The sequence below is a fragment of the Myodes glareolus genome, chromosome 24, assembly GCF_982192425.1.
Source record: "Myodes glareolus chromosome 24, mMyoGla1.1, whole genome shotgun sequence".
Classification (NCBI taxonomy): domain Eukaryota; kingdom Metazoa; phylum Chordata; class Mammalia; order Rodentia; family Cricetidae; genus Myodes; species Myodes glareolus.
Window position 1 is genome coordinate 29,855,190 of NC_142049.1, and position 26,753 is coordinate 29,881,942.

At 45.2% G+C, this 26,753-nt stretch overlaps 1 protein-coding gene across 2 annotated transcripts in view; it reads left to right on the forward strand.

Annotated features, from left to right (window-relative positions):
* Nucleotides 1–26,753, forward strand: part of Lrrk1 (leucine rich repeat kinase 1) — a 141,904-nt gene that overhangs the window by 26,809 nt on the left and 88,342 nt on the right. For both annotated transcript variants that reach the window (XM_087901569.1, XM_087901568.1), the window contains exon 3: nucleotides 18,053–18,216. In XM_087901569.1, the coding sequence (XP_087757695.1) occupies nucleotides 18,053–18,216 (164 nt within the window). The remainder of the gene's footprint in view (nucleotides 1–18,052; nucleotides 18,217–26,753) is intronic.

The window sequence follows — 26,753 nt, forward strand, 5'->3', positions numbered from 1 at the left end:
TTCCAGCACAAGAATATAATGTGCCATTCTGTGTATTTGTGTCTTGTTTCTTTCAAGTACTTTGCAATAGGTCTTTTAATTTCTGGTGTTATGTGACAGTTTCCTTGGAGATTGAAATTTTCCGTCCTTTGAGAAACGGCCTTAAGCATGAAGGTACACAACTCAAAATACCTTCAGGAAGTCCCTGAAACTGAACAGGTTCACTAAACCCCTCTCTGCCAGAGTAAACAATCAAAGGCCGTGAGTCTTCTTCAGACACAAGGAAACTGAGTCTCAAAGACCCCTGAGGCCAGACCAGCTGTCTGGGAGGAACAGAAGCCTGCCAGGATGCCTGGAAGAGGTTCACACCAACTCAGACACCTGAAAAGGACTCTCTGCAGCCTGTTGAGCTGTATTCAGGCTGTGCAGTATATTCCAGGTTCCCAGCTTTTGTGAGATGTCACTCATGTTGGGGTGCGCCTTGGTGATACAGCTGTCTTTGAGTCATTTCTCCTCCTGTAAGTAACCCTTCATCTATATTCCTGTAAGTCACCCTAAAAAAACCCCAACTCATTGGTTCATGCAGTGATATCCATACTTCAGCCTGTCATAGGATCCCTATCTGGGGTGAGTAGATTTGTGTATTGTGTCTCCCCAGGAAAAGTTTCGTCACACAAAGCCTTGGTTAAATTTACTCTTAAGTATTTTTTATATCTTTTGTACACGAGAGTATTTCTTGAATTCGTTTTCTAATAGTCCATGTTACTGTGTAGAAATGCAGGGGATCCTTGTATGTTGATCGTGTGTCCTTTAAGTACGCTGGATCTTTTGTTAGCGTCAGTGGTCTGTCATCTACAGATATCATTTAAATCCTTCTTGATCTGGGTGCCACTTGCTCCTTACCTTCCCCTAACTGATCCAGTTAGGACTGCTAACACTCTGTGAAGAGAAATGGTGAGTGAGACTCCATGTGTCACTCCTGGTGTCAGGGCATTGGGTATGATGAAAACTGAGGCTTTGCTATCCGTGGCCTTCATTGTGCCGAGGTCCTTTGCTTCTGTACCCAGCGTGTTGACAGTTTCTGTCCTGAAACTATATTGCATATTGTCTGTGGTTTTGATGTGTCCACCGAGATAGCCTGTTACACTGTGTCACTGTCTTTGTTTAGCATATGCTGAATCTCCCTTGCACCCAAGGATATATCTCACTCTCAAGTTGATCATAATGTATGATCTTTTTTGTGTTGTTGAATTCAGTTCACAGGCATTTGGTTGAGACTGTTTGCACCTATATTTATCATGTTTATTGATCTGTAATTTCCCCCCTTTTATTAATGTATCCATTGTAATTTCATATGTGTATATAATATTCTGGTCACCCATTACTCTATCCCACCCCGTCACTAAATTCCAGTCCCACAGTCATGCCTTGTCTATGTGTTACTATGTGAACCACGGGATTTAACCAGGGCCACGGCTATAATTGTGACGCTAGCCACTGAAATTTGAGTAGCCCACCTGTGACAGCATCACTAAAAGCAATGACTACCTCTTTTCTAACAGCCCTCTGCTGGCCTTATGCGCCCCTGGGGAAGGTGACCCGTGAGCTTCTCCCCATCTATGACCAAATGTTAAGGTCTTCTGCAGACCCTATGGATGCAATCACGGTTGCTTGAGTTTGGAGTGCCACAGCCACGTCATGCCTGCGAGGTGACATTTCGCAATCGTCCTCTCCGTCATCCAGTTTTTACATTCTTCTAACCCCTTCCTCATGTTCCCTGAGTCTTGGAAGGGGTGATCTGAGTGTCTCGTTTCAGGCTGCACACTCCACAGCTACTCCACTCTTGGAGCTCTGGCCGGCCACGAGTCTCAGCACTAACCACTGGACACTATGAAGACGCCTCTTTGATGAAGGCTGAGGGCAGCACTTCTCCCCAGGCCGCTGGACAATGAGCTCCTGTAATTTTATTTTCTTATAGTGTCCTTATAGAATCTTGTAGGCCAGTGTCATAAAATGAGTTTGGAAATTGTCCATCCTCTTCAATATTTGAGATAGTTTTGGAAGTATTGTTACCACTTTTTTTTTTTTGAGACAGGGTTTCTCTGTGTAGCCTTGGTTGTCCTAGAACTTGCTCAGCAGACCAGGCTGGCCTTGAACTCACAGAGATCCACCTGCCTCTGCCTCCCAAGGGCTGGGATTAAAGGTGTGTACCACCGCTGCCTGATCTTGTCACCAATTCTTACATGCTAATAAAATTCACCTCTGTAGACATCTAGTCCTAGGATCTTCTTTTGGGAATTTTTTATTATGGTTTCAATGTCCTTCTGCCTGTTCATATTTCTTAGTTATACACAATTTATTTTTTATTTTTAAGACTTATTTTTATTATTGTTAATTATGTACATGTGTGTGTACATGCCTATGTGCACATGGATGCAGGTACCTGTGGAGACCAGAGGTTTTGGAGTCATAGGCAGTTGTGGGCCACCCACCACAGGATCCGGAAACCAAACTCAAGTACCCTTCAAGAGTGGTTTGTGCTCTTGCCACTGGGCCATCTCTCCAGCCCATAATGACTCATTCTTGGTAGGTTGTAATGTCTAGGGATTTATCTACTTTTTTCTGTTATCCAGTTCGGTGTGTTGTTCATGAAACTCTCTTATGATCCTTTGTATTTCCATACTGTCAGCTATAACATTTGCTCTTTCACCTATAAATTTATTAATATGAATCATCTCATTTTTCATTGATGCAACTAAAAGTTTCTCAATTTTACTTAAAAAAAAAACACCTTCACTAACTCTACTTACCTTTTTTCTGTTCTAGTCTCTGTTCCATTCACATCTTTCCCCTGTCCTTGAGGGTTAGATTCTTATATAAAGAAGACTCCTTTTCCCCTAGTGAGGTGCTTACTGCTGTGAGCCTTCCTCCTGGCACTGACTTGGCTACATTCTCTGTATTTTAGAGTGTTGAGTGTCGATTTTCATTTGCTTCAAGATACTTCCCGATTGCCTTCTTCTTGTGATCAATTTCTAGTTTCATCCCCCGTAGACAGAGGCAGTCCTTGACAGGATTTCAGTCTTCCTGGACGTGTTAAGCCGTGTTCACAGCCCAGTGTATGCTTTGCTCTGGATAATGATGTGTCTGCACTGAGAAGAATGTGCATTCTCTTGTTGGATGGACAGTTCTGGGTGTGTCTGTTCCATTTGACCTGATGTTGTTCCAGTCCATAGTTTCCTACTTGATTTTCTGGACCATTCATAGTAGAAATTAGGGTGGTAAAGGCATCGACTATTGTTATATTGTTAGTTATTTTTTCTCTTCAGTTAATACTTGTGATGTCTCTCTCTCTCTCTCTCTCTCTCTCTCTCTCTCTCTCTCTCTCTCTCACACACACACACACACACACACACACTGTTGGTGAGTGCATATGTAGCTATTAAGTCCCCTTGATAAAACAGACCATTTGATTATTGTTGTGGTAGTTTGAATATAATTGCCGCCCAGAATCTCATAGAGAGTGGCACTATTAGGAGGCTTGGCTTTGTTGGAGTGGGTGTGGCCTTGTTGGAGGAAGTGTGTCACTGTGGAGGTAGACTTTGAGGATTCCTATGCTCAGAATACTGCCCAGTGAGTCAGTCAACTTCCTATTGTCTGCATAATGTGGGACTCCCAGTTCTTCCTTCAGCACCGTGTCTGCCTGCATGCTGATATGACATGCTGATATGACATGCTCCCGCCATGAGAGTGGCCTAAAGCTCTGAAACTATAAGCGAGCCACCCCAATTAAATGTTTCCTTTGTAGGAGTTGCTGTGGTCATGGTGTCTCTTCACAGCAATTAGAACCTTAACTAAGACAATTGTATAATGACCTTCTTCGTTTCTGGGAACAGATATTACTAACATTCTGTTGTGCCCAATATAAGTAGATCTTTTTATTTTTCCCCTTTATTGTAACTAGGTTTTTTTCTCACAGAAAATATCCAGATTCCAGTTTCCCCTCCCTCTACTGCTCCCAGTTCCGCCCCCACCTGCCCTCCCCTCTGGATCCACTTCCTTCCCGTCTCCCATAAGAAAAGAACGGGCTTCTAAGAGATAACAATCAAGCATGACAAAATAAAATATAAGATAAAACAAAGACTGTCTCATTGAAGTTGGAGAAGGCAAACTAGTAGAAGGATAAGAGCCAAGAGGAGGCACAAGAGTCAGAGGCCCACTCATTTCCACACTCAGGAGCCTCATAAAAACACTGAACCGGAAGCTGTAACATATACAGAGAGGACCTGGTGCAGGCCCATGTCAGCCCCGTGCTTGCTGCTCCAGTCTCAGCGAGTTCATGTGAGCTTTGTTCAGCTGATTTAGAGGGCCTGTTCCTCTGGTGTCATTCATCCCTTCTAGTTCTTATGCTCTTTCTGCCTTCTCTCTGATGGTGAAAGTCTCTTCTAGCCCCATTCACAAGGAATACAAAGGTTCCTTCACTTTTAGCCTGTGTGTGTCTCCTGTGTCTCTTGTGGGTAGCAACACGTTTCCTAGTCTTACCTACTGGGGCTTTTGATTCGAAATCTTAATCTACTCAAATTGAAGGTAATTATGGATGTTAAAAGATTCACTCTTGGACTGGAGACATGGCTGAGTAATTGGAGTACTTGCTCCTCTTCCAAAGGCCCTGGGTTCTGTTTCCAGCACCCATCAGAGACTCATATCCACCTGTAACCCCTGCTTCTGAGGATCAGTTGCTCCCTTCTGGCTTCACATACACATGTGCATATATCCATATCTATATGCAGGCATTAAATAAAGTACATTATAAAAAAGATTTCATTATGCCGTTTGTTACTTTTCTCCACTGTTCGGTAGTTTCTTTCTTTTTCTTCCTGGGGCTTATTGTTTTCTACAGTTGCATTAAGCAGCATTTTAAGGTAAGGGTATTGTCGACATAAACAATCAGGGAGTTCTGCTTCTACATTTAGTATGTTTGGGGAAGTGGTTTTGTTTTCCCTTGGGTGGGGGCAGGACAGCATTTTTACTCGGCATCCCCGTGTGAAGCTGAAGTCACAATCTTCATATTTTAGCTGGCTGAGTGCTGGGACCACGGGCATGTGCCGCCACACCCGGCTTCTCTTGAATGTTTGGCGAGTTTCAGCTGCTTGCCAGTCAGTACCTGTCTGGCTGTGTTGTGCCTCACGTTGTGTGAACGCCTAGGGAGATTAATCCATCTTTCCCTCTGCTCCCCAGCACTGTCTTGTGCTATGTGCTACCTGTTTGCTGACTTTTGGGCTTACGTCACCTCTGACTCCAAGCGGAGTAACCAAAAGCCACTGATTTATCTACATAATTCACATTGCCTGATCTCAGATGGCTGAGGAATAAGATATGAACTTCAAACTTCATAGTGTCTACGGAGGGAGAAAAATTTCTAACTTAATTTTAGGTAGCGGCAATGGCATAGCATTTCTCCGGACCCCAGAGAGGGCCGGGCAGTGTTCTGGAAAGCACTGCCCACACCTTCGCTCTCTTGATCCCAAGCACAGAGCCTCTGAGCTAACTAGGTTCCACTGGTCCCTCTAGTTTTGTGGCAGCAGACGAGAGGCAATAGAAGCACACCAGGGACCCCGAGAAGGCTAATGACATGGGAAGGGGTGGGAGTGAAGGCTGTGTTGTGGCTTGGTGGTCCCATTCCCCTGTTTCTGTCTGCAGTTCTCTGAGCTTGGGGTCTCCTTCTCAGGAATGCTTTATACTTCTACCACGGTGTATTCCCAAGCACATGGTTGAGTTTCAGATCCTTGTGTGAACTGGAAAGTCCCAGAATATTACCTTGAAATTGTGTAAATCTTGACCTGATGTGAGTTCTATAAATGTTATTCTGAAGCAACCTGAATTGGGGAACAGAGAGAAAATTGGGGTGGGGGATGCCATGAAGTGATTCTTAGGAAGAAAATTCCAGAAAGGGCCTTCACCAGGAGACTCCTGTGCCCCCAGGCCATGTCACATGTCGAATGAAATATAGATGGCAAGACTGTGGCTGAACTGTCCTGGCATGCAGGGAGCACTGAGGAGGGTTTGGGTGGGTGCCTGTTGTGTGAAGGGTGTGCTTTGCTCACCTGCAGCAGTGAGTGAGTAGGGCCTGGCTTGAGGGAAGCGTTGCACAAACACCCTCCCAAGGGGCAAGATCTGGGTCAGACCACAGTGGACAGAGGAAGAAGAAGGAAGCCCAGACGGAAAGTCCACAAGTCTTCTTATGGGGACTCCCATCTGGGGTGGACTCTGCACAGAGGCTAATGTTGACCAGCTGGGAGGGTGTGGAGACTTTTCCAGGGCAAGGAAACTGGGGTCCATCAAGGAACCTCAAACCCACTCAACTGCCCCCTACAGACTGAGTGAAAATGAAAAGAAGGGGCCTGGCCCTCTTTGTGTGCGTGTCTGTTCTTTTTATTGACATGTGTGGTATGCTTAGTGCAATCGTTCATAGGGTTCTTTCTGTTAAAAAGGTGAGATTCAAATATCCTAAATGCTTGCCAAACCCTGGGAAGCTATAAGAGTCTAGCTTAGGGCTTGAACCCCATTCTGACAAATTAGTTACAGTTCTATTTCTGTTACCCAATGTTTTACTTAGCGCAGTTCCCAGGAGAAGCTGTCACCGGACATGCCTTGGTGTCTTGACTTAAATGTTTCTTTCTGTTTAAGTTTGTTTTCTTCTTTTGGGCCTATCTCTGTTGTGAGGAAGTTGGCTTCTGTTAGAAACCTGACGCTGTGAATTAGAAAACCGTACTTTGGGAAGCTTTGTCATTTTAGTACTAACAGGGAAATAACTGGACAATAGAGAAAAAGAGTTCTCGAAGATGACCTGAGATTCTTCTACAAAAGAATGACCCCCTTGAGAAATGATCGTCTTGTCTGCTTCCTGTGTGCTGTAGGGAGGGTTGTTCATCACAAGCATCAGACCACACAGTAGTGAGGGTGTTCATGAATAGATCTTTGTGTATGTGTGCGTGCATATATGTGAGTGTGCATGTGTGTGCGAGTGTGTGTGCGCGCGAGTGTGCATGTATACATGTGTATGTGCAAGTGTGTGTGTGTAAACATGGGCCGGAATGTTCTGGCTTACCTTAATCTTATCCCTCACTTTACCACCCTGAGACAGGCTATCTCTAAGCCAGAAGCTCCCCGTCTCAACTAGACACTGAGCTTTCAGGCTCTCCCTGTCTCTGCCCCTCAGTGCTGAGATTACAGGTGGTCACGGCTATGCCTGGGTATTTTATTGTGTATGCGTGTTTTTCCTCCATGCAGTTTGTGTGCCATGGCATGCCTGGTGTCCACAGAGGACAGAGGAGGGTGTCTGGTTCCCCAGAACTGAGTTAAAGCTGCTTGTGAGCTGCCATGTGGGTGCTGGGAATTGAACTCAGGTCCTCTGGAAGAGCAGTCAGTGCTCTTAACCACTGAGCCATCTTTCCAGCCCCATGCCTGGAGTGTTTATGTGGGTGCTGACAACTCGAACTCAGGGCCTCATGTTAGAATAGCACATAGCCTTCCCCATTGAGCCATCTCTCCAGCTCATTCTTATTTCCTTCCTTTTCCAGGGCTAGGAATCAAACCAATGCCCTCACCTATGCTAAGCACATTCCCCACCACTGAACTGCACCCCCAGTCTTGCATAGGGTTTTCAAATATGTGGAATTATTCCCTTGGAATCAGTTCCAAGAAAACAGGGCTACTGTGTCGACGAATGTTCTAATCTCCTGGCATTTGTAAGCACAATCACCTCAAAGATCAGACTAGGAATTATTTTTAACTTTTCTATCTTCAGATTGGAGCATTTTATGTCGTGCTATAGGTATTGAAGAAAGGAGCTGTCTTTCCTCTGGGATGTCACTCTCTCGGACCAAGGGTTCTTTCTTTTCCAAATCCACTCCTGTTTGTTGACCGTCCCGACCTTCCTACATCCCTAGCTGGATAAGGGGCATGGCTTCTGCTGCCGGGGTTTAAAAGTAAACGCCAGGAAAAACACAGCATTGACTCAAACTGTCTCAGTAGGCGCTGAGCCCAGGATCAGCACATAGGAGGTATTAGATGTCCAGAGATCAAAGGCGCAGTGGGTAAGGGAATGTTTGGAGAAGGAGCTAAATTTAGGGCAGGAATCATCACTGCACACTGTATTTTTGCTGTCTCTGTCTTGCCACTGCAGGAGTAAAGGACAGGCCACTTCCACTTCCACTCACCCAGTGAGGCAGGACCACTCACCTCCGAGTTACCACTTTCTCGCCATGCATGCCGTGGCGTTGCTGATGTTGAATAAACATCCAGTGCTTGATTGGCAGTGCCTAGCCTGAGTGCAGAAGGTTGTGTTCTGATGGCCAAGGTCCAGATATTAGCTCTGCGTTGAGATCTATATACAGCCAGCTTCCAAACCACCCCAGCTCTGGTCACCCCATGGTAGGTAGTGATGAGACGTGTGGCCTTGCATGGGTGTTGAGGGGAAAGTGTGTGTGAGTGGGACATCTCCCGGAGTACCTAGCGAGACCGAACAAAATAACGAGATTAAAAAAATGCCGTCACTTTGCCCGCTGAAGACAGCCACCGTTCACATTTCTTATACCCATTAGTTCATATTTCTAAATGAGAGAGCAAGAGGAAGAAGGAGAAAGAAGGCAGGGTACGTGTTTTTTTTGTGATGCTTCCTTAATTAGTTTCCCATTGCAGTACCACAAACAACCTAAAGAGAAAGGCTTTACTGCCTTCAGGGTTTCAAAGGACTTGGTCCATCACATCAGGAGAGCCGTGGGGGCAGATCAGCGCACATTGGCTGATGGGTGCACTGGGAGATAATGCCTGTACTTCGGTCTTCAGGCCCCAGCCTCAAGGGGATCTCCCTCTTTAGTTACTCCTCTGCTGAAGCCCCTCACAGACACCCCAAGAACATACTAATCTGCCTACTCCTCAGGTGCTTTTCAGTCCTTCCAGATTTACCATCCCAGGACTGGGGGCAAGGGCTAGGCCCGCATACCTACTGCCATCCAGCCTGGCGAACTGAGTCCGATCCCTGGGGCTCACATGATGGAAGGAGAGAGCCAGCTCCTAAGAGTTGTGTTCTGACCTCCCAAACACAAAGGCATGTATGTGCGTAAAACATGTACACACAGAGAGAAATAAATGTAAGAGAGGATTCACCGCCCTTCCACTTTACAGAATGTGCTGGGCACCATGATCTATATGCTAGCTTTATGCTTTTAGATGACTCATAGGCTCTCATCTGGAAGTCCCAGGAGGTCCTACATTGTAAAGCAGAGACATGGGCACGCCACGCTCCTGGGGTCAGAAAGCGCAGCTTCTCTTCTTGACTTGGCCCTGGAGAATTCTGGGTACTTTTGGCCGTCCTCTTGCCCTCCCTTATTGTACATGGCAGCCAGGCCTTCTCCCTCAGAACAGGGTTGTAAGCCCTACATTCAGTGACATAAGCCAAGCCCCAGTCCTGTGGAGGGTCCCAAGCATCTACTTCCCTGGCATTGCCATCTGCCTGGCTGGCTGGTGCTTCACGGCTGGCACAGGAGCTATGCAGGAAGTACACTTGTAGCTTTTGGTCTGTGGTAAGTTACTATGCAGGCTGATTCCTAAGAGAAAGTCACAGGTACACTAATAGAACCTCTCCTTGGGTCTGGTGACATGGGATTTCTTTTTGCTTTACGAATAGTCATGATATTTTGCAAGGTCTGCAGTGATGGTGAAAGTACCAGAAGATGTGCCGACTTCATCACACTGCCCCGGGAAGCAGTGAATTTTATAAACTTTTCCCTTTGCACTGTGCCATGTGGATATAACATGGCATTGTAGGATTGTTTGCTTTGTGTGTGTGCACGTGCATGAGTGTGCACACACGCGTGCTCACACACACACACACACACACACACACACACACACACACAGACTTGTGCCTGCCGTGGTGCATTGTGGAGATCAGAGGACATCCTCTGATTTCACAACTTATCTTTCTACCTCCTTTGAGACAGTCTCTTCACAGTGGTTAGTCGGGTCAGCTGGCCTGTCTCCACCTGCCATCTCTAGTGAGGGCGTCCTGGGATTACAAGTGCCTGTGTCTCTGCCTCTAGCTTTTAGGTGGCTTCTGAGGATTTGAATTCAGGTCATCAGGTGTATATAGTGAGTGCCTTTTACTTACATTATCTTCCCAACTTACCAATTGTGGTTTTGTTATTATTATTAGAAAAATAGATCCTTTACTGGATGAGATTAGCATTGAGTTCTAAGCCTGTGTCTGAGAGCTTTGCTGGAATGAGACTTGCTCACCTCAGGATTCCAGCGAGTCACCAAGCTCCCGGCTCAGTTCCTGCTTTGCTCTCTCCCTTTGCTGATGCTGATGCAGTAGCTAGCAGGACGGAGCTGAGTATTAGCCATCTGGAGCCAGGAGGAATTGCCTCGGAGGGTCACCTCCGTCCCCTGGCACCCTGTACCCTCTGCCTCTTCCCCTAAAGAAATATAGGCTTGGGTTTCGCTGTAATGCGACCCAGAGATGAAATCGCTGCTGAAGCAAAACCTTCCACTGGTGTCTGGAGAGAGGCGCGTCCTGCTCTCTGAAGGCACTAAAGCCAGGGTCACCAAGGCGGGCCCTGGAGCGCAGAGAGGGTGTCACCTCTGAGGAGGCCCAGCCTTCTCTCCTGGTGCTGTGGCCACATGGGGACTCGGTGGAGGAAGGTCATTAAACAACTCTGACCAGGTCGGTAGCATCCTAGAGTGTGCTTGTCTTTGTTCTGCAGGGAGCTGAGGGTCGGTGGGTCACTTGAACTTTCTGCTGTTATATTGATGGAGGTGAATGCAATCAACAATATCATGGATATGCCAATAAAATGGCAGGGCCTTTTCTGGACGTTGCAAATGTGTCTCTCAACTATGATTTTAAATGGACAAATAGTCTTTGCCTCCCAGACATTAAATTTAATGCTAATGAGAGAAATATCACACACACACACACACACACACACACATGCATACATGCATACATACACATGCTCGCACATATACTAGGCACATGCAGTCAGAATTAGATCTCACAGAATTAAATCCATTTTTATTAACTTCTCCATTGCCCTAGATTTGTAGGATAAAACAGTAGGAAAATATGTTTTTTATTATTGTGTCAGGAGAAAAGACAAAATTTTATTCTAGAAGTTAAGACTGGCATTGGGACAGATCATCCTCAGGGACTGAGAAAAAAGAGGCTGTCTTACAGTGTGCCTGGCATCAGAGGGAGCCCCGAGAATAAGTCACGGGGTCACAACACCCTGCTCTGTGATATCCATGGAATTCTCCTTCTACAGATCACTGACAGGCAAGAATCCTGGCCGCTAGTTTGTCTGTAGTCAGAATAGTTTGTTTTTCTAATATACGAATTATGTAAGTCCTAGGGGTTGAGTTATTGGCAACAAATATTTCAGTTGGACAAGGATGATGATGTGAAATATCGTGCAAGCCTGGAAGAATAAATAGAATGTTGAGTGGAGAGCAAGTATCAAAAGACAGATGATGTTCTCTCTCTAGGGGTTTTAAAATGTTTTACTTCCTTTAATCAATATTTCTCCACACAATGAACCTGAGTTTCCCACCTGTGTCTGGCGCATCCGGGATGTGGCTGGTAGGAACACGTACTTAGAAGCTCAGTGCTTGTTTTAAATGTTTCTTTCACGCTCTCGGATATCCTCACGGGTGTCGTGTCTGTAAGTCCACCAGGCACATGTCCCTGTCCTTCCCTCACTCATCCCTTCTTCTAATCGACTCTTCAAACTTGACAGGACGCACGAGCTGAATGCTTCTTAGAAGAGGCTGTCACTTTGCCCTTCTCTTCTTATGGACTGGGTAGGCGCATTAATTTGCATTCAAAGCAAATGGCACGCCTGTCTGTAGTTGTGTGTGTTGGGAAAGGTTGTTGCTAATTAGGAAAATAAGGTCTTAATAAAGAGACTGAGAAGGATTTTTAATATATGAAACCAAACTATTCAATATTCTATTTTCCTACTAGCTCTTGCTGCTCGAGACATTCATGTTTTATTGAAATAGAATCAATTCAGAAAGTCTCTGTGTTTTCTTATGACTTTCAAGTATATATGAAGAATACATTTATCAGCGTGGTGTTTTAACCATGTAAAAGAACAATGTTATTTTGAGCACGGTGATAAATATAAGTATCTGAATAAATAGGTAAAATGTCTAAACTATCTCAACTATTTTTAAACTTTATATCAAAATAACCAATTCATAGATATAGAACTGTACTGTCTGGGATTTAAACATAGAAAATCCATGAAAATCTTTACCTATAAACAAAGTGTCTGCTCACGGTAAGACAAGACTTCTGTCCTTAACATGAGGTGTTTATGTGTTACCTTTTTCCCCCTCACTGCCTTTCTTTCCAAGGAATATGTGTAATTTCTCTACCATTTAAAATAAATGAGCCATACTATTCCAATACAAGAAGCCTGGGAAAAAATTCAGAAAACCTTCTCTCGTTCCTTTGTTCCTCTCTCACAATCATCCTTCATGTTTATTGTTGGAGTCTCATTTTTTTTCTTTGAGTATAAATTAGTGTTAGCCACTGTGTTTGTTATTTCTGGAAACTCTACGGGCTTGGCAGTAATTTGGGTGTGTGTTTGCATTGTACTTTTCCAGCTGTCTGATCAGGCTAGAGTCCCAGCTCACAAGGGCCATGAAAGTGTGTGTGGGATGTTCACGCCACTTAAGGAAATGGGGGACCAAGCTGAAAACCCAGTACTGAGGGATCTGAAGAGAACAGGGCAGATCTAGACTCCCATGACATCTGTTACTCCAGGCGCACCAGCATTATTACAGATGGTAGTAAAATCAAAGCACTCTCGTAATTTCCTGTGAGCTTAGACCTGTATAGATACAGGACCTTCACGGTCTCCTCTACTTCACTTCAAGATCTGACTGCCTTTATGTTCCTAATGAGAGCAGAAGCAAATGCGCGCGGGCACACTTGCAGTTTATGAGGTCGCGGCTGCTTGTTTAATTCTGAAAGATGAGTCATGGCAAGATGAAGGAGACTCTGATGGAGGCACCGGAGCTGACTCCACTCCCTTCTCACCCCTGCTAATGGCCCCTCCCTCACCCAGCACTCTCGGCTGCCTAGGGTCGCGGTCTGAATTATTGATGGGGACTGTCCTGTATATTGGAGAGAGAAGCTGCCGTATTCACATCATGTAGCCACATACATGCAAAGCTGTCTTGTCTTTCCAAAACCAACCTCGGGCTCTCCCCTCCGACTCAACAGCCTACATGTGTCAGGAAGCCGTCAGTCATGTACAATGACAGGCTTCTTGTGGATTTTCAGAACAGTTGCCTTGGAAATGGTCAGATCCCAGCTCAGAGTGTGTTGTAAAGACCCTGGATGATATAAAGGGCTGTGGCTTTGTGGGCAGCTTGCCCTGGCTTCTATGGAGCAGGTTTGGTTTCTTTCTGTGTTGGTAGAAAAGTTCATGCTGTGTGTCAGATGTTGGCCCCTGCATCTAGAGTTTGACACTATGCGCTTCCTTTCCTCCAACATACTGTTGTGAAAAATTTCCAACATACAGGAATACTAAAATAATACGCCTATACACCTACCACCTAGGGTCTGACACGGGCCCATCTCACTTCTAATGATTTTAAAGTAAGTTACCAACATCTATACAGCTCACCCTTAACTACTAGCATATACCTTTTAGATAGAATGTTCACAAAGCATAATGCACATATTTTAAATAGCCCGATACATTTTAGCAAATGCAGCACCCATGTAATGCAAACTCCATCAAGATCTGGAGCCATCCGCAGAAGCGATGTCCTCGTGCCCTCCCCCAAATCAACCAAGATTAGTGCATCAGAGAGATAGCATCACTTTGCAAGGTTTTATTTTCTCAGCATTTTATTTCTTGAGATTCGTTTCAGCCGTCAGGATGATTGGTAGCTCCTTCCTTTTTATTATTGAGTAGTTATGACCACGCAGTTTGTTTATTCAAGAAAGAAACAAACTGGACTACTTGAAGCTTGGAGAAACACTATAGCCACCACCTTTATGAGCATTCTTGGATGGCTTTTTTGGGATATTCTCCCTCTGAGTAAAAAAATCTAAGAATGGAATTGGTAGAGCATAGGACAGTGTGCGTTTGGTTTTGAAAGAAGCTGTCAGAGCTGTCTGTAATATAATCTACACAGTTTACATTCTAACCCATCAGGCCTGAATATTCCGGTTGCTCACATCTTTTTAAAGGTATCGCGCTCTGCTGGGAGTGCAATGGTGTTGCTGTGGCCTGTGCATTTCAATGATGAGCAATGGTATCAAGCTTTTTGACTGTCTTCCAGTGTTCAAATCTTTGATTATTTGTAATTGTGCTGGGGTTTTTTTGGTTATTATGTTATGTTTTTAATATTCTTTGTGGTAATTTATTCACCATTGATCTTCAGATATGTCTTGCAATATTGCACTCCAGACTAGAATTTGCCTGCTTCTTTAAAAAAAAAAAGTGCCTTTGATGAGCATACTGTTAAACTTGGAACAAAGTCTAATTTAGCCATTCTTTATCACTTCCAAGCCAAATGCAACTTAGCACTTTTCCTTCCGTTACTGTCTCCTGGGACCCTCTGTATTAGTCCTCTTTTCACCATTGTAGCCGAGCATGTGACACATGTCACCTGACAAAGAAGTAGGTTTATGCAGGTCACAATTCTGGAGATTCAAGGACCTGAGTGAGCCCGCACTGACTTTACAGAGGTGGGAACCTTCTGGTGAACCAGGCAGTCCTGTGTGTGCAGGAGCTGGCAGGTATTCACATCTCAAACAACAAGAGTTACCCCAACCTTCGTGACTTAGACCTCCCAAGAGGCTCCGCCCTTTCAAGTTTTCCCATCTTACAGCTGTGAATTCCTGCTACCATTGCTTAAATTCCTGTTGGACCTGAGAGAGACTCAAACCACGTCACACAGTAGCACCAGTAAGGGACTTTGCTTCCCGTGAAGTCTCGAAGGAAGTCTACAAAATTTTCTAGAGCTTTTATCATTTTAGCTTTTATATTTCAGATCCATAATCCACCTTGGGTTAACTTTTGTGTATTATAAAAGACAAGCATTTTTTACATTTTGTTTTGTGTAAATGGTTTTGTCTGCACGTATGTATGCAAAATGGGTGCATAGTGTCTACAGAGTCCTGAGGAGGTCAGATTCCCTGGAACTGTAGTTATAGACAGGTGAACACCGACATATGGGTGCTTGGAACTGAAGCCAGGTCCTCTGGAAGGGAAGCAAATGCTCTTAACTGCTGAGCAATCTCTACAGCCCAAGTGATGAGGTGTTGGTACCAGATGTGCCAGTACCATCTGTTGAAAACCCTTTTTCCCATTGCATTGTTTTGAAACCCTAGCAAAAAGTTAATCAGATGTCCAAATTATGAGTCTTTGTGTGTTTGCTATATGTATGTGTATGTGTGTGTGGTGTGGTATCTGTGGTGTATGTGTGTGGTGTGTTTGGTTTGTGTTTGCTGTGTGTATGGTATGCACTGTGTGTGTGTGTATGGTGTGTGTGTGTGTGGTCATGCTGTGTGTGATATGTACAGTGTGTGTGTATGTGTGTGTGTGTGCTGTGTATGTGGTATTTACAGTGTGTGTGTATATATATATGTGTGTTGTGTATGTGGTATTTACAGTGTGTGTGTGTGTGTGTGTGTGTGTGCGTGTGTGTGTGGTGGCTTGAGCTCAACATCAAATAACTTCCTTGATCACTCTCCATCCTTTTCCACTTTTGTGTGTGATGTTCACGTGTGTGTGATGTTCACATGTGAAGACAGAGACCAATGCTGGGTATCTTCCTTGATTGTTTTTCCACATTATTCACTGCAGTGGAGTCTCTGTCAAACCTAGAGCTGCCTGACAAGGCTAGACTCACTAGCCAGCTTGCTTCAAGGATCCCATCTCTGCCTTCTAAGCCTGACATCTCAAGGGGGCTGCCACACCCTCCTAACATCTGTGTGGGGTTTGGGGATCCAAACTCTGATCCTCATAATGATGAGGAACCCAGCAAACACTAACCTCTGGGCCATGTCCCTAGCCTGTCTACATTGTTTTTTTTTAGATGAGTCTCTCCTACTGGACTCAGATCTCATGGATTCAGCCATGCTGGCTGCAGTGAGCTGTCTCCCCATTCCTCCAGCACATATGGGGCAGACGGTGCCCACTGCTCCTGGGATTTACTTGGGTGCGGGGGGTCTGAACTTGGGTTCTCACGCTTGCGTGAAAATCTGAGCCATCTCCCCAGCCCCATGAGTCTATTTCCTAACCCAGTTCTGTCCTACGGGGCTGTCTGTACTGGTATCATATTGTCTGCTTATGGGAGCCTAATGGTTAACTTTTGAAATCATGTAATGTAAATCCTCCACTCTCTCTTTCAAGACTATTTGAAAGTTTGACTATTCTAGGTTCTTCAGGTTTTCCATGTGAACTCGAGAATCTGATATAATTTTATGAGTGGGGAAAAGGAGTCCAACTGGGACTGCAGTTAAACCAAAATTGAGGCTGTGCCTAAACTCAGGGGGAGGTGGCGCCTTCCTAGGGTTTGTTCTCTGATCCATGAGCATGAGAGATCTTTCTGGCTATACAAATCTTAAGTTTTCTTGGCAGTGTTTATTTTTTTTTTACAGAGCTCAGATTTTACTTATCTTTTGTGAAATTTATTTCTAAGCACGTAATTTTTGTGATGTGTTAGCTAGCTAGCTGTCCCTCACTATAACAAAATGCCTGAGATAATCAACTCTAAAGAGAAAGGGGCTACTTCAGCTCATAGTTCAGGTCCATGACAGATTGGTCCCACTGCTTTCAGACTGTGATATTATAGCACATCCTGAACCAAAATGTTCAACTCATGGATTGAGAGGGAGCAGGGAGAGAAGGAGAAGGGGCCCCACCTGTCATCACAAGGTCCCCCCCAACTATGTAAACTTAGTGACGAATCATAGAATTCTCACCTTGTTTCTTCTGTCACTCAGCATAGTTCAGAACTTAACTTCTCATTGGCAGCAGCCCTTTCTCTAACATCTGTAGAGAGAAAGCTTTCGCTTTTGTTTCCTACCTCCTTTGGAGATGTCACAGAAGCCTTGAATTTTCTTTCCAGTCAGGGGCCTTCCAAAGACTGCTAGTCAGCCTTTGGGGCCTGCAGACCTCTATATAACCCTTGTTCTGGAGCAGGACACTGATGGAGGACAGTGATCTCCTTCGCCTGTGTCTTTCCACCCAGTGCGGCGCTCGGCTCTGTCCAGCAGCTCCATAAGGACCCATGCGCTGAGTCCTCAATAATGCTGCAACCCTCTGCAAGTCTGACCTCTCCTCCTGAGCAGCACCTGATGCTCAGCAGGCTAGAACATCCCACATCCCCTCCTCTGCCCAGGACAGGTTAGCCCCCACTTACGGAGAACAGGCAGATGTCTACAGGAAGGCACAATTCAGACAACTAGAATAGTAGGATCTTAGGGCCAGGGTGGGTCAGTCATACACACGTGGTCCAAGACTATCTAGAGGCCCGGAGTGTCAAAGGATTGATGGAGACGCTAGGGTGGCATATTAGCGCAGAGGCAAGGGTTGCCAATTCTCAATCACTTGACCTTTTGAGCATTTTCTTAGTTGAGAAGGGATTGGGAACTGTGCGATTCCCACGCCCTGAGTCTCAGCTACGCTTTTCCCTTGGAGGGACCCAGCAGTGCAGCGTTTTGGCTGGGGCCATCAGCTCTCTCACCAGAGTACCGCCTGCCTCCCGTTGCCCAGGGCACTGGAGGAGCTCCAGTTGGCAGTCCCCTGCAGTCATCACTGAGCTGGGCTCAACTTTTCACTGTCCCAGTGACTGTCTTCCAAAATGGCTACATGTCCCACAGAGAAATAGGAACTTGCTGACAGCAGCATTTCAGGACTCTCCTTTGTCTTCCTACACTCCGCACAGCCATGTCACGGGGCGTCCATTCCTCCACTGTCACCTCCAGTGACAACCCAGAGGTCAGCAGCACAGTGACACCGTGTGTGTGTGTCTTCCTATGCAGGTGCCGAAGACATGGGCAGCAGACTGTCTGCATCTGGTGGCAGCTCCTCAGTGCGGTCCCCCAGCATGGAAGACATCCATACCGCATACAAGCAGAGAAACCTCTCCCGGGCTCGTGACCTGCTCAGAGAGGCTTGTGAGGAGAGCGAATCCCCGCAGGAGAAGGTAGGATGCATGCCTGCTCCAGGGGAGCTATTCTGATTCTAGGGAGACTGTGTGATGGGGGAGTACACTTTCTGCACGTGCACATGGAAACCTGTGTGTGGTGGGAGAATACACTTGCCTGTGTGTGCACATGGAGGCCTGTGTGCGGTGGAGGAATACACTTGCCTGCGTGTGCACATGGAAGCCTTGTGTGGTGGGGAATACACTTGCCTGTGTGTGCACATAGAGGTCTGTGTGCAGTGGGGGAATACACTTGTTGCGTGTGCACATGGAGGCCTGTGTGTGGTGGAGGAATACACTTGTTGTGTGTGCACATGGAGGCCTGTGTGTGGTGGGGGAATACACTTGCCTGGATGTACATATGGAGGCCTGTGTGTAGTGGGAGTATACAGTTGCCTGCGTGTGCACATGGAGGCCTGTGTGCGGTGGGGGAATGCACTTGCATGCGTTTGCACATGGAAGCCTTGTGTGGTGAGGAATACACTTGCTGCGTGTGCACATGGAGGTCTGTGTGTGGTGGGGGAATACACTTGCCTGTGTGTACATATGGAAGCCTGTGTGTGGTGGGAGAATGCACTTGCCTGTGTGTGCACATGGAGGCCTGTGTGCGGTGGAGGAATACACTTGCCTGCGTGTGCACATAGAAGCCTTGTGTGGTGGGGAATACACTTGCTGCGTGTGCACATAGAGGTCTGTGTGCAGTGGGGGAATACACTTGTTGCGTGTGCACATGGAGGCCTGTGTGTGGTGGAGGAATACACTTGCCTGCGTGTGCACATAGAAGCCTTGTGTGGTGAGGAATACACTTGCTGCGTGTGCACATGGAGGTCTGTGTGTGGTGGGGGAATACACTTGCCTGTGTGTACATATGGAAGCCTGCATGCAGTGGGGGAATACACTTGCCTGCGTGTGCACGTGGAAGCCTGTGTGGCGGGGAATACACTTGCTGTGTGTGCACATGCAGGCCTGTGTGCGCACATGAAAGCCTGTGTGCGGTGGAGGAATACACTTGCCTGCGTGTGCACATGGAAGCCTGCATGCAGTGGGGGAATACACTTGCTGTGTGTGCACAGAGGCCTGTGTGCAGTGGGGGAATACACTTCCCTGCGTGTGCAATGGAGGCCTGAGGCCGACACGGTGTCTTCTGTATCATTCTCCACCTTATTTTTTAGGATGTATTTACTTTTACTTTATGTATTTTGCCTGCAATGTATATAAGAAACACCATGTGCATGCAGTGCCCAAGGAAGCTAGATGAGGGCATTGGATCCCCTGGAACTGGAATTACAGACAGTTGTGAGCCTTGATGTGGGTGTTGAGAACCAACTGAACCTGGATCCTCTGCGATAGCAGCAAGTGTTCTTAACCCGAGCCATCTCTCCATCCTGCCACCACGTTTTGATACAGGGTCTCTTACTAAACCTAGAGCCTGTCATCTCAGCCAGAGGAGGCTGCCCAGCAAAGGTCCAGAATAACTGAGGTTATAAACATGCACCAGTGGTTCTGGGCTCTCTATGGGTACTGGGCATCCAGACCTGGCCTTCATGTTTCTGCAGCAAGCCCTTTACCCACTGAGTCACTGAATCACACCACCACACACTTTTGTTTTTAACAGAGCCTCATGTATCCCAGGCTGGCTTCTAACTATGTAGCCAAGGCTGATCCCAAACTTCTGATTCTTCTGCCTCCACCTGTGGGCTACAGGCATACACTTCCATACAGATTGAAGATGCTGAGGATGGGTTAGGTGCTTGGTGCGTTCTAAACCAGTGCTCGACCGAATGGGTTGCATCCCAGCCTGTGGGTTGTCTTCTCATCACCAGAGACTTCATGGGGCTCCAGTGTTCGGGAAATGCCTTGGTCTGCACATGCGCAGTGGATGTCATTCCCTTCCAGTCCCTTCATCAGCGTCACATGGTTTGCACATGCGCAGTGGACATCGTTCTGTCCCAGTCCATTCATCAGCATCACGCGGTCACCTTCCATGTCAGACCCTGGAGGGATGTGAATGGGTTCAGTTAAAGAAGCAAATACCTTCTGCAAGGTTTATCTACCGATTTTAACCTTTCTTCCAACATAAAAACAGCTTGTACTTAACATTTTTTAGGGAAAAATAATCTATAAAAGTAAAGAAAACCAAAAGGAAGAAAAACTCATCATATCCCTAATATACACAATCACTCCTCTTCACTGTCTCAGTGCGTTCTCTCCCAGCCCACTAGTCGGGGGGAGTTACCATTTCTGGTAATATATAATGTATTATGTATGTGATATAAATACAGATACTAGTTTGCATATACTTCTTGTTTGCTTCTGGTTATATCAAGAATTTTCTGTGGGGTTGGAAATTCATTGCAAACATCACCATCAGTGGCTGCATAATATTCCATGTGGTAGGGAGAACAGGATTTAAACATAATTCATTCCACTTGATTAGATATTTGGATTATTTCAAATTTCTAACCAATAATGTTATATGGGATTTTTTTAACCTAGTAAAAAATTTTTCTTATGTAATGCTATTTTCTTAGCATGCACAGCTACGCCAAATGGAAAGTATCAGTATGAACATTTTCTCCTAGCACATTACTATAAAATAATGAGTTTCATTTTGATATTTCCATGCATGATATTTGAAATTTTAGAACATATGCCAAACTGTTTGCTATAAAGCAAGTCCAAAATATCCACCACCACCCCCAACAACAGTAGCTCAAAGGGGATAAGAGTCAAATATTACCATGGAGACACCTCATCAATACTTTGTTTGCATTACCTTGGTTAGCAAAGGCTTAATCCATTTAATTAAAAGTTACAAATGATTCTAGCCTGCTCTCAGAAAAGTAAGAGATTGGGGGACAATGAGCACCATTGAGATGACATTTGAATTCATGGTGTACATTACAAAGGACCACACCTGGATGTGGGAGATAGTCTAACTGTTCAGTCCACTGGATGACAAACCTCAGTGCTCCTGGGCCACTGGATGCTGTGCAGAATAGCCAAAGCATCAGAAGATGTCTCAACGCGGTCTAGAAAGCTCTCCAGTCTAATTTCAGTAAATAAGCAAATAATGTCCGCTTCTATTAAGAAGGGGGAACGAACTGGGCGGTGGTGGCGCATGCCTTTAACCCCAGTACTCGAGAGGCAGGGGTAGGCGAATCTCTGTGAGTTCGAGACCAGCCTAGCCTATAGAGTGATATGTGAGTGTGGGAGTTCCAGGACAGCCAGGGCTGTTACACAGAGAAACCCTGTCTAAAAAAAGAGGGGGAGAGATGCATGTATGTGGTATACACATGCAGGCAATATGCTTGTACATATAAATAAATAAAAATAAAGCATTTTTTTAAACAAAGGGAAGATCAAACAGGTATGCTTTTCAACATTCCCCCCACAGTATGCAACTGAGAACTCTGGACATCCCACGGACAGCAAGGAACATTTGGAGAGAAGAGACCTGCTAGTGAGTTCGGAGCAAGAAAAACTTGCTGTTGCGTTTGTAGGGGTCCTTTTCACCTTTTTTACAGCCCAGGCTAACCCAGAACCAAACCGGCACAGAGGTTTTAAGGAAAACCTCTCTTGTTGCAGCTGTCAGTGGATCTGGCAGAGGCTGCACCCAACCACGCCACAGTCCCGCATCCACCACTCTCCAGCCAAGGCCTGGTGGAAAGGCTCTAACCCTGCCTGACAGTAAAAAGCTGCCTCAGTCATCCAAGGAGACTGTGGTGACCTGGGGTGCTAATTGGCACTAGGTGGTTATGTAATAACTCCCCCACCATGACCACTGGAAACCTAGGGAGCGCAGGAGAACTTCCTGCCCAACAGGAACCTGGAGTTCATCCCACTGGTGCCATCTAATTCTGAGTCGTTTCTGGTTTTCAACCCCATCAGGAAGGGATGACTCCATCCCACTGATCACCTACCAGAGCCAACAAGAGTCCGAGGCCAAGACTCAAATAAGATCCCAGTCCTAAAATACGTTCCCACTCATCTCCAGAACCTAATAAACAGTCTCTGCTCAGGAAGTAGAAAAACAGCAAACTGGTGGGGAAAAGGCAACAGCAGATGCCAGCAACAGGATGAGTCAGTTGTTTGAAAGCTCTGACAAGAATCTAAAACAGACAGAGCTCTCCAGTGAGCAAACACAAGCATGCTTAAAGCAAAAGTAAACACTAAATGTCTCCAGGCAAAAGTTATCAGCAGAGAAATGAAAGGCAAAATAAATAGAAATTTTTAGAGCCTCTACAATACAAGAGCTGAAGTTTTCTTTTGCAGGCAAATTCAACTCTAGAACAGAGGAGGCAAAGGAAAGAATCCCTACCCTGATGGGCTGAGGCAAAGGACAGAGAGAAAGAAGGAAAATAAACAAACCCTCAGGGGCTCGTGAGATTTGAGCTCAACTCATGTCATTAAAGTTGAGAAGAAAACACACTGAAGTGTAGTTAAGGAAACTTAAAACTCCCCCAAAGTGGAGAAGCAACCAGCAAGCAGAATGGAGAAGCTAGAGGATCCCCAACATAACTCGGTGACCTGTGCTCTGCACGCATCATGCTCAAACAACTATTGTGAAAATAAAAAAGTATTGGAAGCAGCCAACCAAAGCTGTTGCCTTAAGGGGAGAAACAATATGAATGACGTCATCCAACGCCGTGGGAACCCAGAGGAAGTGGCATTAAGTACTAAAGAGAAGAAGAAAAAGTGTTAACCTACAATCCCATAACCTGGAAAATGGCTTTCAAGAAAGAAGAGAAAATAAATACATCTGGAATGGGGGAAAACAAAAGAGAACCAATGTCTGGAAGGCTTCCCTAACGCAACAGCTGAAAACAGCAAATAGCAGAATGAGGGAGGTTGGGATAAACAGGAAAAGGAAGGCGGTGAGAACAAAGCATCTGTGGATACATTTTGTGGATACACAGAACAGATTGCTACTTTGTCCTTAGTTCGGCTTTAAGTTCTGTTTGAGGACGGAAGCAAAAAGGGTAACATCTCTTAATACAGCTCTTAATGGGGGGGGATTTAAAAAAAACAAAGCAATTTTTTAATAAATGTAAGACTTTAATACATCACTAAAACTGAAAAAACACTGAAAACAGTATCTTCTGGTAAGTTACATATCTAGAATGCAATAGCTGAAGCAAGCATTTGCTACCTATAACTGGATACGGAGCTGCATGCCTTTAATCTCAGCTCTTGGGAGGAAGAGGCAGGCAGATCTACAAATTGACCTACATAGAGAGTTCCAGGCCAGCCAGGGCTACGTAATGAGAATGGTCTCAGCATAAATATCACAGCTGTACAAAAATCTATATAAAAAAAACACTATAACTTATTAAAAATGAAATTCAAAGTCAAGCTGCTCACAGAAAAAAAACTACGAAGATAGAGTAAACAAAAACAAACAAAATTACATGACAGACTTACACTTTAACATCTACATAATTATATTAAATATAAATGATTTAAGTTCATAAGCTTGGTTCCAGTTAGGATTTTTTAAAAAGAATCAGAAAATAGATATTGTCTATGAGAGAGTCACTTTAAATATAATGATGTGTATGTGTGTGTGTTTGCGTGTGTATATGTGTGTATGTGTGTGTGTGTGTGTATGTATGTTCTGAAAGTAGTTAGATGGAAAAACATAGACCATGTAAACCTTAAGCAAAAGAAAGCAGGAGTGGCCATGTTAATATCAGATAAAGCGAACTACAGAGCAAAGAGAATTACCATGGGTGGGGAGGGTTAGCAACTAATAACTAGGAACTGGATCCCCAAGATCAAAATCTGCAGTGTTTGTACACTGGATTGCAAAGGCATGAAGTTTGTGGAACAAAAGCTATGACCTATCTGAAAGAATGAGCTATATCCACATGGTTGCAAGAGTTTGAGTGTTGTCTCAAGAAATGATAGAACAGTCAAACAGAAAACAGTCAAGGTTGCAGAAGAACTCAATGCGACCATCACTAACAGGTTCTAAAGGGCATTACCCAAAGTACTGCATCCCACAGCACAGAATGCACACTCTTCAGTGTCCACAGAACATAAGTCAAGATAGACCGTGCCACGGACCGTGAGCTAAACCTCAGCACACTTCAAAGTAATTGGAATGAGACATCATGTGTTCTCTAACTTCAGTGGGATTAAAATAGAAGTCAAGAGCCAAGCGGTAATGAGAAAAAAAAAATCTCCAAATACTTAGAAGTTAGCAACATACTTCTAAATACTCCTTGGGTTAAAGATGGGAATCTTTACACATCTAGAACCCACTGAATTGGGTCTGGAGAGATGGCTCAGTGACTAAGAGCTTATATTGCTCTGGGAGAAGACCAAAGTTTGATTCCCAGCACCCACATCAGGCAGCCCACAACCTCCTTCATTGGCACTCTTTTGTGGGTTCCACACGTACCTACACTCCCATGTCCTCATACTTAGACACACTTATACACACCCAATTTCCTGCAAGATCAGGAACAAGGCGAGGATATTACTCTCAATGTAATTCTGGAAGTTCTATTTAAGAATAATTTTAATTAATACTCATCTGGCAAGAGAGATGCCATAATCACAAAAGGGGTTTCCCAGGGTGAGACTTTATCGTGTGGACTCTAGCACAGTGGTTCTGGACCTTCCTAATTCAATGACTCTTTATTACAGTTTCTCATGCTGTAGTGACCCCCCAACCATAAAATTATTTTGTTGCTACTTCATAGCTGTAATTTTCCATTATTATGAATTATAATGTAAATATTTTGGGGTTTGCCCAATGAGTCGTGACCCACAGGTTGAGAACCCCTGCTCTAGATTCCCTGTCCCCTGCAATTTCTCCAAATGTGGAAAACTTGAGTGTGTAACCTGTGGTAGTGGAGACTGCGCTCCTCTGAAATGGGAAAGAGCAATTAGAATCATAATCAGTACGGTATTATTCAGTAGACCCTCTTGATGTTCAAGCCAGGGAAATTAGATGAAGAAGTTAAATAGAACTCATACAGATATGAAGGGAAAATAAAACTATCCTCTATTTGCAGTTGGTACAGACTTCATAAAAAGTCTATAAAAGGAAAATAGATAAACTGTATATCACCAAAATTCAAAATTTTAGCACCAAGAAACACTCTGTTTGGAGGCAAGAAAGAAAACACAACCTCCGAGGAAGTATTTGCTAACTGCATCTCTAACATGGGATCCATTCCGGAAGACAGAACCCGGAAGAGTGGACATTAGAAAACAAACACTCCACACTCAGGCAACACATTCACACGTGCATGCACGTACACACGCGCGTGCGCGCGCGCACACACACACACACCAGGCTGGTTTTCCCCCTCCTTGCTTCTTGTTATGATGAGGTAGAGAATCCTGGCAAAGAAGACACGGAGAAGTAGAGCTGTCTACCTCAGGGCAGGCAGGAAGATGAGAGGAAAAGAGAAAAGGGGAGGAGCATAGTGGAGCAGGGACAGGACACACCGGTCAAGGGCATGTCCCCCAGTGACCTCTTTCCTCCCACTGGTACTGCCTACTGACAGTCTATTACACGATGGATTGATGGGTATTGATCCACAGCCTGACAGAAGTGTAAGAGATTAGTGGCTGGCAGGGTTGGGGTGGCAGAGTGGCTGAGCCTCTGGGTAGCAGGGGGCAGATTTCTTGGCAAAGAGTCTACACCGTTCATGCATGGTGTCTGATGTCGCTTAACTGGTGTTGAAACCATGGGCAGTTATGAAAGCCGTCTCCACCAGCATAAACGGGGTGAAGGGTAGTTGAGTCCTCTCTGCGCTATACTGCGACTTCTGTAATCTCGAATTATTTCCCAGCAAAACAAAAAAAAGTTTTTAAAAATGAGGACAGTATAATGCCATTTCATAATGTTTGCGAACTGGCAAAAATGAATCAATTCATGATGTCTGCAGTCAGGGTATTAAGTCTTCCTGGCAGGGCAGAGACTGGGGGTGGGGGCGGGGACGACACAGTGGGAGCATCTTAACTCTTGGGTGTGATGGCAAAATTCCCTGACAGGACAACTTCAGAAGGGGAAAGGGTTTTTGTCTGCTTATTTTGTGGTTGTGTTTTTGTGGGTTTCAGCCCATTGCCAGCCTGCCCTGTTGCCTGTAGGCGTATGATAGGCAGACCACCATGGCAGAGAAGGCACAGGGGGACACAGTGGGGCAGCCCAGAAGAGGAGGAAGGAAGGAGTGGGGAAGGGCACAGTGGAGCAGAGACAAGAGACATCAATCAAGGGCATGTCTTCTGGAGATTTCTCTTCTTCAAGTGGACCAGTCAATTCTGCTATGAAATGAACAGAATATTAACCTGATGATGAGGTCAGAGTTCTCAGGATATAACCACCCCCACCAGCTGAACCTTCCTTCAGCACAGGACCCTTGGGGACATTCTCTAGGCATACCATAACAAGGGGCTTCTGTGCTACATTCTGTTCCCCTGCCTGGGGGCCCATTCACATGGGAGTTGATGGCAGTTCATGAAACTGCCGTCTTTTCCCCTGTAGATATAGCATATCACACCTGGTAAAAAGTGCTAAA